The sequence below is a fragment of the Pipistrellus hanaki genome (assembly GCF_964339955.1).
Source record: "Pipistrellus hanaki genome assembly, chromosome: 1".
Classification (NCBI taxonomy): Eukaryota; Metazoa; Chordata; class Mammalia; order Chiroptera; family Vespertilionidae; genus Pipistrellus; species Pipistrellus hanaki.
The window spans coordinates 82,474,181-82,489,303 of NC_140503.1; the positions used below are offsets into that span (position 1 = coordinate 82,474,181).

At 39.8% G+C, this 15,123-nt stretch overlaps 1 protein-coding gene across 1 annotated transcript in view; it reads right to left on the reverse strand.

The window, feature by feature from the left end:
- The window catches only part of SNX6 (sorting nexin 6), a 69,879-nt gene that overhangs the window by 33,564 nt on the left and 21,192 nt on the right, over positions 1–15,123 (reverse strand). The window contains 3 exon segments of the mRNA XM_084874905.1: positions 1,834–1,939; positions 4,036–4,131; positions 13,209–13,332. Of these exon segments, the coding sequence (XP_084731031.1) occupies positions 1,834–1,939; positions 4,036–4,131; positions 13,209–13,332 (326 nt within the window).

The following is a 15,123-nucleotide window of genomic DNA, read 5'->3' on the forward strand; positions in this document are numbered from 1 at the left end:
TTTTTGCAGAGAGGAAGAGAGAGGGATAGAGAGTTAGAAACATCGATGAGAGAGAATCACCGATCAGCACCCCCCATCGGGAATGTGCCTGCAACCAAGGCACATGTCCTTGACTGGAATTGAACCTGGGACCTTTCAGTCTGCAGGCTGATGCTCTATCCACTGACCCAAACTGGTTTCGGTTAAATGATGTAAATCTTGACATACTTGAAAGTTGACATATTTCAGTGTACAATATCAAAAATATTCACTAATATCATTAATCTCAGACAAGTCTTTATTTTTTTCAAAATCTTAGCAATTATTTTTATTGGCTTTTAAAATATAACTGATATAGCGAAATAGACATAAAATAGAACACACCATAGAAGCAAATGAAGAACACGGCAACTTTTAAACATTTTGTAAAAATCAAGAATGGAATTTCAGACAAGTTTTTAATTATTGTTATGCAACTCATGGTAATGAGAACAAGTTTTCTGAACTTCTAATTATTGCTGAAAAGCTTGACTTTTATCATTGTCCACAAATACTGTCAGTTGTTTTCCTTACAGTGATAGACTCAGTGAATTTTTAAGAAAACGTCTAACAAACACTAAAGTCTGAATAATCATAATCTGTCGGCCATTCTTTTAAGTAAAAGTGGTGTTTTATGAAAAAAGTAGGTCAGTTGCAAGTCAATTATTAAAATGCTTTAATAGAAAGAACCATCATACTTCAGTATACAAAGTGCTTTATGCATAGCTCCCATTTTACTACATAAAGCATGAAAAAAAGAAGTGTACTCAAGAACATTCTTTTTCTTTTTCTTTTTTTAAATATATTTTATTGATTTTGTACAGAGAGGAAGGGAAAGAGATAGAGAGTTAGAAACATTGATGAGAGAGAGTCATCGATCAGCTGCCCCTCGCACACCCCCTACTGGGGATATGCCTGCAACCAAGGTACATGCCCTTGACCGGAATCGAACCCGGGACCCTTCAGTCCCCAAGCCGACGCTCTATCCACTGAGCCAAACCGGTTTCGGCTCAAGGACATTCTTAAATGAATTTTGAGGGAAAGAATTAGATATTACCCAAGAGAAATGAAAGCATAGGTCTATACAAATACTTACATAAAATGGCTCATGTAAGTGATTATTATTAGTAGTCTGATGCCACTGCCTTAATTTGTGCTAAGGTACCAGCAATTTTATTCATCACTAGAGGCCTGGTGCATGAAAATTCATGTACTTGGGCAGGGGGGAAGGGCGTTGCCTCAGCCAGGCCTGTGCCCTCTCGCAGTCCAGGAGCCTTCAGGGGATATCTGACGGCTTAGGCCCACAGTCTGACCTTCCTCTGTGGTAGGCTGGCCCTTCCCCCTTCCCGCTCCCCCCATCACCGTCCCCTTCCTCTGCACGCTGGCATGTGCCTTGGCTGGCCTGGCGCCGCCTGTTCACCGGCCCCGGCCCTGGCCCCCGACCCCCGCCAACAGGTCATTCTGCCGTTTGGTCAAATTGCATATTACACTTTTATTATACAGGATGACTTTTGCATTATGAATATAAATGTTGACCTAGCTGGTTTGGCTCAGTGGATAGAACGTCAGTCTGTGGACCACAGGGTCCCAGGTTCGATTCTGGTCAAAGGCATTAAAAAACAAAACAAAAAACAAACAAACACATCAACATGATGAAAAAGGCAAAAGGCATCATAGTATTATTATGAAAATGGTTTGACATCACAGACTTACTAAAAAGGGTCTCAGAACCAAGGCTTCATAGACCACAGTCTAAGAAATGCCGCTCTATAACAAGACTTTTACCAACTGTAAATAACATAAGTAAAACCTTACTTTTGTGGGATCTTGTCATCCTATCAGATTTAGCAGAGGCATCTTTAACTCGGTTATGATATTCTAAAAGGAATGTTCGTTCATGCTCAAAGAAATCATCTACATCCTATAGAATCAAAAGAAAATATGAACTTTTTTCAATTGTTTGCTTTAGTGTAATATAAAAACCATTTTGTTATCATTATTATAATCACAAAAGGTCATTAGTAAAACAGTATCCTATCCTTAATAATCAGACGTTATATTGATTTCACCAACAAGTTCAGACTTTAATAAGCATGAATTTCTATCTATCAAGTAAGAGATCTCCTATGGTTTTGCAGCTGAAGGCTTAGAGCTCCCCCTATGGTTCTCTGAAACGTGTTCCTACTCATGCTCTGCCTTTACACTCCAACAAATGCATTATTGTCAGTGGGAGTGACCAATTGTTTTTTAAGAAAAGGAAAAAAGAAAAAAAAATTCTGATGGATAAGTCTATTTCTCTTGGTCTATTATGTGTATTATAGGCCATTTCAGAAGGCTGGGAGCAATTATATCAACCACTGTCTTCAATTTTTATTTTTTATTTTTTTTAAGCAAAGTTAAACATAAAAACAAAAATTAACAGTACTTTCCTCTCTTCTAAAATGTCCATTGTTTACTGAAAAAGCACCAGTTGAAATGATGTAATTCAAGATCCACATCAACAGAAAAGTAGAAGCCAAAGTTAATACTGACAAAATAACATTTAAATCTGTAATTCATGTGTACCAGTTCTCCTAACTGTAAAAATGGGGATAACATTAACTTGCAGAATTGTAGTGAAGATTAAATAAGAAAATGTGGGCTATCGAAGACCACATTGTAAATGTTAACAACATATCAATTGACCTATCTTTGAAAAATCAAAATATAAATCAAATAAATATTGTAGTACTTTACACCTAAATTTTATTGTAGATGAATCTATAAAACAGATAATGATGTCAAAGCAGCCTTATTTATAGCTTAGTAATTGCTTGATAGGGTAATATAAGCATTTTACTCTTATATTTTAATGGTAAGAATCTTCAGACAAATTAAGTCTTGTATCATTCTAGGATACCATTAAGAAAAATTTAGGTGTTATGTAGGTAAATAATTAACTTTATAAGTATTTTTACACATATTATCTCATTCAGTCTTTCTAACAATCCTGTGAGACAGGAGGTATTATTAACTGCATTTGAAAATGGGAAATAGATTCAGAGAAAGAGATTTTTCTCAAGATCATATAGCTACTATGAGACAAAACCAAAACATCAACTTAACTCTTCTAATTCTCAATCTGAGTCCTGGACTGCTCCTAACATTTGTAAAGCCAAGGGCTAGTGTACAAATGGAAGGAGTCCTTTTTTATTTTTATTTTGAAAGATAAACCTTTTCTTTAATTAATTAATTAATTATAGTGGAAGGGAGAGGGATAGAGAGATAGAAACATTGATGAAAATGAAAGAGGAACATCATCAATCGGCTGCCTCCTGTACACATCTCTACTGCGATTGAGCCCACACCCAGGCATGTGCCCTGACCAGGAATCGAACCAGTTATCTCTTGGTTCCTGGGCTGATGCTCAACTGCTGAGCCACATTTATGTCCCACCCTGCAGCTCTGCAGGGTATCCACAGAGATTTCTTGTGCATGTGGCTGAACAGTCCATCCTGTATACTGATTTTCTCCCCTGTGCCTTCCCTCTACTCAGCTGTTCTATAGTCACCCCTTGACCACCCATAGAGTACACACACCAGCACCACTGTCTACCCACTGGAGGATGGACTCGGGGAAAAAGCCCATGCAGGACCTGAAGGTAGGCTTGGAATTCGGCCAAAGATATCTAGGGTTCTAGATAACTGGAGCACTGTCTGGTCTGGAGGAAGGGGCGTGGGCTTCAGGTGGGCAAATCCCCTTGGACCTGCAAAGGGCTCTTGGAGAAGGAAGCTCTAAAGAGTGTATCCAAGGTAGGGGGTCCAATTTCCTAGGGCTAAGGAATCTACTGCCCAAATTTATCTTTTACTCAAATATAATCTTCTACACATATAAATTTTCAATCCAGCTTCCGTTTAAAAGGAATAAATTCTTATCCTACTGAAGAGCATCTGTTCTTTCTGAAATCAATAAAATATATATATATTTTAAAAAGGGAGTAAATTCTTAAATACTCCTATTAATCAAATAAAATTTTACCTTTACTCCTGAAACAATTACTCCATCTGCTGATTTAACCATGTTTTTAAAGAAATCTTCAAGTTTCTCTTTTTTATTTTTTCCTCGCACACTCAACTGAAAGAAAGGTAAGTAGAAGTTAGCATTTTAAAAAATTACAAATGGACAATAACGCCTCTTTTACACTTTGCTGTCAACAGGGCAATTTCAAAAGGATCCCAGTTTTTAAACTTAATAAAGTAGCAATTTCATCATGTATATTAATGATTTTCAAACTTTAGGGAATTAAAGAAGAGTTTGGCCTCACCCCAAAGATTCAGATTCAGCTGATCTACAAAAAGGCCTACATTCTCAGTGTATATTTAATAATTCTGTTGCAATTATTCTGCCTAGCACTACTATGTAATGTAAACACAACTAAAATGTTAACTCAGGAGTTCCTTTAAACGTAAAATTTAGCCGAAACCGGTTTGGCTCAGCGGTAGAGCGTCGGTCTGTGGACTGAAAGGTCCCGGGTTCGATTCCGGTCAGGGGCATGTGTATTGGTTGCGGGCACATCCCCAGTAGGGGGTGTGCAGGAGGCAGCTGGTCGATGTTTCTCTCTCATTGACGTTTCTAGCTCTCTCTCTCCCTTCCTCTCTGTAAAAAATCAATAAAATATATTTTTTAAACGTAAAATTTATTGGTGAACAATATACCACCATATGCTTCTGCAAAAGGTCTGAAAATTTATTCTGTACATTCTTCACTCTAAATTCATCCAAACATCATCTACTGCCCTGTTTTCAGTGTCAGCAACTTCCAGTTCAAGGGACACAAAAGATGACTTTGAGTGGCATGAATAGTTATCTAAGGCAAAACTGAGAAGCACCTATTAACTCTGACTTTACCACCTGCTACATCAGGGTGTCCCATAAAGGAGCATCTTATCTAACTTCCTTATCTATTGGCATGGCTTCAATACTCACCTTTATGTAAATAACTCACAAATCTCTATCACTACCCCTCAGCTTTTTCTGATTCATAGAGCCAACTGCCTATATCATATCCATTAAAAAAATATTTTTATTGATTTCAGAGAGAAAGGGAGAGGGAGAGAGAAAATCATTGATCAGCTGCCTCCTGCATGCCCTCTACTGGGATCGAGCTTACAACCTGGGCATGTGCCCTTGATTGGAATCAAACCTGGGATCCTTCAGTCCACAGGCCAAAGTTCTATCTACTGAGCCAAACCAGCTAGGACACACACACTCTATCTATCTATCTATCTATCTATCTATCTATCTATCTATCTATCTTACCCTTACATAGAGATTATGCTAATCTCACACCACACGAGTCTAAGACAGTACTCATTGTACACTCTCCACAATCTAACCTCTAAATTTTTCCTCTTCCTGGTCCCTATTCATGATTCTCTATCCAACCAGTCTCACACTCCTATATACTCCCTAAAACCCCATACCTCTCATTAAAATTCTTTTAAAAAATATTTTACTGGAATTAGAAACATCATTGAGAGAAAATCATCAATTAGCTGCTTCCTGCACACCCTCTACAGGGGTTGTGCCTGGATCCAAGGTACATGCCCTTGACCGGAACTGAACCCAGGACCCTTCAGTTCACAGGTTGATGCTCTAGCCACTGAGCCAAACCGGTTAGGGCTCTCATTAAAATTCTTGAAATAATCTACAATTTCTTTCTCTCACAGCTCAAATTCTACCAGCAAATGTCTGATATCTGTTCTTTGTATTAACTCTGTCCTAGTAAATGTCCTCATTATCTCTTGCCTGGAGTACTAGTTAACATCTTTCATCTCAATCCAATCCATTCTGCTGCTTTGGGATAACTTTCCAAAATCAAATTTTGAGTATCTCTTTTCTTTACTCAATAACTTTATAGTTTCACAATGTTTGGAGAATAAAGGCTAATCTCCTTAGTATGTTATTAAAGATTTTCAACAATCTGACTCAATTTACCTTTCCTCTGTACCTGAAATGATACCTCTCCTCCCATCAAAATTGGTATTCAGACTAAACATTCAAATTAAAAGACATCTCTCTTCAAGTAACCTTTCCTTGTTAGAATTCACTGCTCTATCTTTAGGCCCCCCAATACACACTGATTTTTTTAAACTGCATTTTTTGGATATTGATTAGTTCATTAATTTACTCATTTAACAATCCATTAACAAATCTATAGTAAGAGGTGGTCTCTGTCCTTAAAATAATTTATAGTGTAGCAGAGGATTCAAGGAGTAAACATATGATTAAGCATATAGTATAAGGAGTATATTACAGGAATCCCTAACACACTAGGAGAGCATCCAAGGAACTTGGATGATGAGAAAGGTAATGAGGAAAAAAAGAACAACTGAAGGTTGAATGACCAGAGGCAGCTTCAATAACCCAGATGAGGTTGTTGAAAGAAGTGGACACATTCCCAATATAGTAAAGGAGTAAAACAGATGGGATTTGGTGACTTCGAATAGGAAGAGGGCATAGGAGGAGTCATGGATAATTTTCAGGCTTTTAAACTTCTTTAAAAAATTGTATTGAATTTTAGAGAGAGAAGGGAAGGGGGTGGGGGGAAAGAGAAACATGGATTGGCTGCCTCCTGCACTCCCTACTAGAGATTGAGGCATGTGCTCTGACTGGGAATCAAACCAGCAACATTTCAGTGCACAGGATGCTGCCAAACCAACTGAGCCACATCAGCCAGGGTGTAAGTTTCAGGTTTTAAGGAACTGGGAGGTCAAGATACCTTCTTTGAAATAGAGAATATAAGAGGAAGCATAGGTTTAAGGAAAAATTCAACTAAGTGTAAAGTACCAAGAGAACAGCTAAATGGAGCTTTTCAGAAGGCTGTTTAATAAATATAGCTGGGACTCAGGAGTGATACAGATTTATAAGTTAACAGCATAGTAGAGAATCTGAAACCAGAGAGTAGATTAGATCACTCAGGAATAATTTATGGAATCAGAAGTTTAGAGGAACTTATAGACTACTTGAGAACACAATGAGGAAACTTGGAAGCAACAGATTTATTTATTTATTTATTTATTTATTTATTTATTTAAAAATATATTTTATTGATTTTGTACAGAGAGGAAGGGAGAGAGATACAGAGTTAGAAACATCGATGAGACAGAGTCATCGATCAGCTGCCTCTTGCACACCCCCTACTGGGGATATGCCCGCAACCAAGGTACATGCCCTTAACTGGAATCGAACCCGGGACCCTTCAGTCCCCAAGCTGACGCTCTATCCATTGAGCCAAACCGGTCCCGGCGGAAGTATCAGATTTAAACGAATGGGTATATGGAGAAAAAAGGTTGTGAAGGATACTGTAGCCACAGAGTTAAGAGGAAACTAAAAAAAAAAAAAAAAAAAAAAAAAAAGAGGAAACTTAGAAGAGATTCCAAAGATCAGGAAGTACATGGGATCCAGCATAGCTAGAAAGGTATCTTAGTCAAAATAGAAAAGCACAATGTAATATACCACATTAATATAATTAAAGACAAAAACCACATGAGCATCTCAAGAGATTTTTTTTTCATGATAAAAACACTCACAAACTAGGAAAAGAAGGAGCTTCTTCCACTTGCTAAAGGACATTTATGAAAACCCACAGCTAACATTATTTAATGGTGAATGCTTTCCTCCTAAGACAGACAAAACGAGGGTCTCTACTCTTGCCATTTCTATTTAACATTGTACTGTAGGGTTTAGCCAGGGTAGTTAGACAAGCAAAAGAAATAAAAGGCATCCAGATTGGAGAGGAAGATGTAAAAAAGAAAAAAAAGAAAGTTAATAAATGAGTGTGGCTGCGAGGGTGGGTGAGGATTGTGGGAGATATAGGAAGGTCAGGGACTTGATTTCAGATTCGCTTCCATTCCCAATGAACACGGTGAAAATCTGATCAAGAGGAACTGCTCTGAACTGAAATAAGCTTTCAAGAAATATGGGAAAGAACTGTCTAAAGTCATAACCTTATAAATAATGGAGCAGGCATCTAGACTAGGTAAGAAAGAAGAAAAGACAAAAGGGTTGCTAACAAAGTCAAAATGCAGGAGAGGGCAAAGAACAACTATATTGCCCTGGCCGGTGTGGCTCATTGGTCAGAGTGTCAGCCTGTGAACTTGAAGGGTCAAGAGTTTGATTCCAGGTGAAGGGAATGAACCTGGGTTGTAGGTTCAATTTCCAGCCCTGGTTGGGGCGCAAGTGGAAAGCAACCAATCGATGTGACTTCTCTCACATCCATGTCTCCTCTCCCTCCTTTCTACTCTAAAAAAAAAAAAAGTCAATGGAAAAATATCCTCAGGTGAGAATTAACAAAGAACAACTAAAATGGGAATAGGGAAAAAAAGAGCTACAGGACAGAAGGCTATGTTTGGAATCCACAATACTAGGACAGCTTTCTCCAAGACAGAAGTGCTGGCAGAAGCCATTGCTCCTTTGCTGAACCCTCTTTCTGTAGACAAAGGCTGCCGTCATACTATTTAATAAAAGGGCAATATGCAAGTTAACCATCACTCCCTCACAAAGATGACGGCGCCCATAGCCACACGATGGCAGTGCCCAGTCCTCTCAGCCCTGACGGAGTCCCCCAGTCTCAGGGGGGCGGCCATTGAGAGCGGGCAGCGTGAGTGGCCCGGTGGAATGCTTGCTTTGTCACTGTTTCAACAAGGTAATTGTTCTGCTCCTGGACACGGAGGGCTTCTGGCCAGGCCGGGGCGCGGAACGCTTGTATAAGAGAAGGAACCAGTGAGTTGAACAGTCGAGTGGCCCCAAACTCCCAGGCAAGGTTAAATCCAGTTGGCCAGAGGGTGGATGGGGTGGAGGAGAGTGTGACAGGAGGGGCTGGTGGCAGGAGGGGCTGGTGGCGTAGGCACAGGGGTGAAAGCTGGCTGAGAAAGAGAAAGGAAGCCCTTTATCAGAGTTCCTGAGAACAGGGAGGGAAGTCATTTGCATTTCCCAGCCACGAATGGGCCTCTGGCCAGGCTGGGCGCGGATGGGTCTCTGGGCAGCACGTGGAGCGGCCAGGCCCCGCAGAGAGCTATTGGTGCTAGGATTTGGGTGCAGGGCTAGTAGTATTTGGATACCCATCAACCGGGCTAACATTGTTCATAGGGTCCTGGTGATTCATTGAGAGCCCGCCCCGTCCAACTTGTGGGCCCACTCAAGCTACTGCCAGTGGCTTTTCCATACAAACAGCCTGTCTTGGCTCATGCAGCAGAATTTCAAAAAAAATCTCTCAAAGGTTCGTGAACCACAAACAAGCAGCATTTGGCCTCAGTGTGCCCTATACTTCTTACTAAGTAGCCCCAAGCCCAGCATGAGCAGTAGCCAAACTTGGTTCAAAAGGTAGCCTCTCCCAGGCACTTCCAATGAAGATAAGTGGCAACCATCGGAGGTCACTGTGTAGCTCATACAAGATGGCCCTGGGCAGGGCAGAGGTAGCAGCTGACCTTGGCCTACACCTCAAGTGCCACAGAACTAACACACCTGGTGGTCATCTTCCAACCAAACCACAGCACCCAACCCAACTACCTCCACAAACGACACAGCCAAAGAGCAGACTGAGCAGGCACTGAAGCCCTACTAAAGTGAATTCTGCTATGCAATCTCAGCCCCCGAACCAACAGCTCCTCCATTATAGTCATTGCCATCCTTACAACCATTCAGCCAGAGGGTCAACCCTCCAAACAGCAAATAAGGCTCAACTACCAGAGGAGGACACACATCATCCACACAAGGGACATACCCGGACACCTGGCTCAGGTGACCAGGAGACTGCACCACTGGGCTGCCAGGACATCTACCACACAAGGCCTTTCTACCAAGACCAGGAGATATAAAAGGGGAGACAGCCGAAACCGGTTTGGCTCAGTGGTAGAGCGTCGGTCTGCAGACTGAAAGGTCCCAGGTTCGATTCCGGTCAGGGGCATGTACGTTGGTTGGGGGCACATCCCCGGTAGGGGGTGTGCAAGAGGCAGCTGGTTGGTGTTTCTCATCAACATTTCTAGCTCTCTATCTCTCTCCCTTCCTCTCTGTAAAAAAAAAAAAAAAAAAAAAAAAAAAAAAAAAAATATATATATATATATATATATATATATATATATATAAAGGGAGACAAAGAAACATGCCCCAAATGAGAGAACAGGAAAAATCTCCAGAAAGAGAACTGAATGAAATAAAGGCAAGCAATAGACTTGGTACATAGTTCTAAACAATGGTTATCTATATATATATATATGCAAATAGACTGAATGGCAGAACAACCAAACAACTGGCTGCTATGATATGCACTGACCACCAGGGAGTGTGCATGGAATATAGTGGGCATTGGCTGTGGTGGGCTGGTGCCGTCAGCACATGGAGTGGTGGAAATGGGGCTGCTGGCAGACGGGGGACCGGGGCCAGTGGCGCAAGGGGTTGGGCGTGGCATGGAGGATGGGCTGAGACCCACCCTTGTGCCCACTGTTCCTTTCAAGGTGCACGAATTTGTGCACTGGGCATTTAGTAAGGATTATAAGAATGCTCAAAAACTTAGTGAGAACTTCAATAGCATAAAAAGAACATAGAAATCATAAAAAAAAGAACCAGTCAGAACTGAAGAATGCAGTAACTGAAATGAAGAGCATATTATAGGGAATTAACAGTGAAGCAGAGGATCGAATCAGTGACTTGGAAGATAAGGTAGCAGAAAACACCCAATTAGACCAGCAAAAAAGAATTAAAAAAATTTGAGGATAATTAAAGGGGCCTCTAGGTCAAAATCAAGTGTAACAACATTTGCATTATAGAGGTACCGGAAGGAGCAGAGACAGAGCAAGGAACTGAAAACCTATCTGAATAATGACAGAAAACTTCCCTCACCTGGAAAAGGAAATAGATATCCAAGCCTGGGAAACACAGAGTCCCAAACAAGATGAACCCAAAGAGGCCCAAACTAAGACATATAATTAAAATGCTAAAGGTTAAAGATAAAGAGTCTTTTTTAAAAATATATTTTTATTGATTTTAGAGAGAGGGAGAGGGACAAAGAAATAGGAACATTGATGAGAGAGAGGCATTGATTAGCTGCCTCCTGCAGGCCCCCTACTAGGGACTGAGCTCACAACCTGGGCATGTGCTCTGATGGGGAATCAAACTGTGACTTCCTTGTTCATGGGCTGAAACTCAACCACTGACACACTGGTCATGCCAAAGAGAGAATCATGAAAGCAGCAAGAGAAAAGCAGTTAGTTAGCTAAGTGAGCTCCCATAAAATTGTCAGCTGATTTCTCAACAGAAACTTTGCAGGCCAGAAGGGACTGGCACGAAATACTCACAAAGTGATAAAAAGCAAGGACCTAACAACCAAGATTACTCTACCTAGCAAACTTATCATTTAGAATCCAAGGAGAGATAAAGAGCTTTCCCAGCTCAGCTGGAGTGTCAACATATGAACCAAGAGGTCACAGCTTGCAGGATTGATCCCCAGTGGGAGGCATGCAGGAGGCAGCAGATCAATGATTCTCTCTCATCATTGATGTTTCTTTTTTTTAAAAAAAATATTTTTATTGATTTCAGAGAGGAAGGGAGAGGGAGACAGAATTATCAATATATATATAATTTCCCAGATAGAAAAATCTAAAGGAGCCGAAACCGGTTTGGCTCAGTGGCTAGAGCATTGGCCTGCGGACCGAAAGGTCCCAGGTTCGATTCCGTTCAAGGGCATGTACCTTAGTTGTGGGCACATGCCCTTGTATGCGCACATATACAAGGGGTGCAGGAGGCAGCTGAACGATGTCTCTCATCGATGTTTCTAACTCTCTATCTTCTTCCTTCCTCTCTGTAAAAAATCAATAAAATATATTAAAAAAAAAAAAAAAAAAAAAAAAAAAAAAGAAAGAAAGAAAGAAAAAAAGAGAAAAATCCAAAGGAGTTCATCACCACCAAACCAGTATTTTAAGAAACTAGAGGCCCGGTGCATGAAATTCGTGTCCTTGGAGTGGGATCCTCTCAGCCCGGCCTGCACTCTCTCAGTCTGGAAGCCCTCAGGGGATGTCGATTAATGGCTTAGGCCTGCTCCCTTAGGCAGTCTTAGCTCTGCCATGGAGGTGGGAAAGGCTCCCACCACCACCATTGTGCTCACCAGCCATGAGTCCAGCTTCTGGCTGAGTGACACTCTCCCTGTGGGAGCACACTGACCACCAGGGGGCAGCTTCTGCATTGAGCGTCTGCCTCCTGGTGGTCAGTGCATGTCATAGCAACCAGTTGTTCTGTTCGATTTGCATATTAGCCCTTTATTATATAGGATTACTATATAGGATGTTAAAGGGACTTTTTCAAGAAGGAAAAAAAAGGATAAAAAAATATAAATAATAGTCCTGGTTGGTTTTCTGAGTGGTTAGAGCATTGGCCCTGACACTACACTTGATCTTAGCCAAAAGGCTGAGAAGCAATGAGCATTGGCCCTGAGATGGAAGGATTTCAGGTTCAATTCCTGGTTAACAGGACATACCTGGCTTGCAGGTTTCCATCCCTGGCCCAGTCAGGGCACATGTGGGAGGCAACCAGTTGATGTGTCTCTCTCACATCAATGTTTCTTTCTCTCTCTCTCCCCTTTTCTAAAAAAACAATGGAAAAAATATCCTCAGGTAAGGACCAATAATAATAATAATAATAATAATAATAAATGGCAAAAGCTACATATCTATCAACACTACTTTAGATGGAGTAAGTGCTCCAATTAAAAGATACAGAGTGGTTGAAATGGTAATAAAATAAGACCCTTACATATGCTGTCTGCAAGACTCACTTCAGATTGAAAAATATACAAAGACTGAAAGTAAAGGGATGGAAAAGATATTTCATGAAAATGGGGGGGGGGGGGGGGGAAGAGGGGAGGTAGGGAAGCTGAAGTAGTAATAAGGCCAGGCTAACCTTATTTCTTAAGAAGTTCACAATTTAGGATGAAAATCAATGTCTCATGTAGTGACATGATATACTGTCATTTCTTCAATTAATCTACTCAAGTTCTACTGAAAATACTGCCCTGCCATTGAAAAAGTGTCACTTTAAACTGCCTTTCTTGAAAAATAATAACATTATAAAAGAAGACCATAAGCCTTTTAAAACTATTCCCTGCCTTTTCCAATGATTCTTTAAAAATAAGCCTTGATCACTACTTTAATAAATACTCACATCTTGATTATATTCCAAGAAGACATGGAAATTTAAATCTTTTCTCAAAATAGGATGTGCTGCCACACGACACAGGAATACTTCATGCATTGCCACAGTCTTCTTGAATATTGCCAAGTATTCACTAGAAACAATACACAAAATTAAAGGTAAAACACTGCATCATTTAGAAAATCATCTGCATATTTTCAGCAAATAAGCTTTAAATTATTCTAAATGCAAAATTAGAGATATAATCCAAGTAACAAAGGTCTTAGTTGAACTGTTAATATAAAACCCAGCTCTGAAAAGACTTCATGCTACCCTGTTTCCCCGAAGATAAGACAGTGTCTTATATTAATTTTTGCTCCCAAAGATGCGCTAGGTCTTATTTTCAGGGGATGTCTTATTTTTCCATGAAGAAGAATACGGTACACATTTATTGTTAAATGAAAATAAAGGAAATTTATTACCTGTATACGGTACGGTAGTACGGTAGTTGTCAACACAAACCAGACAAACTGTGAATCCTACAGTATCAAGAATTTACTCATTTATTCAATGACAATCATGTCATCATCTTCTGGAACATCATCATAACAATCCAATTCCTGAATTTCCTGGTGAATTTCTTGTGACTCCATTTCTTTCAGAATCAGTGGACCAAATATCTCATGTTTAGCCTAGGGGGGGCCTTATTTTTGGGGGATGCCCTATATTTCACTCAGAAGGAAACCTGTAAGTAGGTCTGATTTTCGGAGGATGTCTTATTTCCGGGGAAACACGGTAGTTAGTAATATTTATTAAAATTAAATGTTATGAACAACAAATACGTAACTATCAACAAGTGAATCTAAAAAACAAGGGAATTAAAAAAAATCTGATGAACAATATTAACTGGTGAATATAATAGAATCAGAGGTATGGAAGGGGAGTGAACTGATGATTCTTGGGGAAAAAGAGAGTCGGGGGGCGTTGCGGGAAGAGACTGAACATAAACTGTGCACCTATGGATGAGGACAACGGGGGCTGGGGAAAGGGCAGAGGGTGGGGTGGGAACTTGGTGGGGAAATTATTTCCTTGGGGAGCAACAGAGGGGAAAAAAATGAGGAACATTTGTAATAATATGAACAATAAAGATTTAAAAAATAAAAAAATAAAATTAAATGTTAATATTTTTGGTTTTATGAACCTTTCTTCCTATGCAAGTTGAACTATAGGGGTATTTGTTTTCAGCTTCAGAGAAAGTATACTACAAATTATTGGTATAATTTTACTGATTCAATTTCTAGATTTAATTACTACTTTTAAACAACTCCATACAAAAAAAATATCAAAACCCAAATCTGAGCATATTTTCAACATTAATACATATTTTCTTCTAATTACCTAGAAACACAAGAAAGAAACACACCATAGAGAGACTACTTTTTACCATTACATAGGAGAACTGTGTTTAAAATATTTTAATATCAGTGAATCACAGCGATCATACAGTAATACATGTCAGTTTGGAAAAAAAAAACCCACCACAACACGTAAGGAAAAGAACCAATATTCTTGCTTCAACTACGTGCAAGGAGGATAAGTTTTACATACCAGCAAACCAGCAGGACCAAGGTTGGGAGAAGTTTGATCTCTGTGAGGGTAGTCATTCAGTGAAGACAAAAAAGAAGGATGCAGAGGATGGAGGTAGCAGTAGAATAAACCCAAGGTTCTCTGTTATCCAACCCCTAACCAGACCACAAAAGAATCATGATCAGGGCCACTGGAAAACCACAGATTCTTCAATATTAATGTACTCTGCTAATTTCCAGTTTTCAGTCTTATAAACTATAAAACTATGTAACTTTTATCAGACTATTGCTTGCACCCAGCATTGACAGAATTCTTAAAATATCTGTCACCATACAGTTTGACAAAGAAGAACTACTTT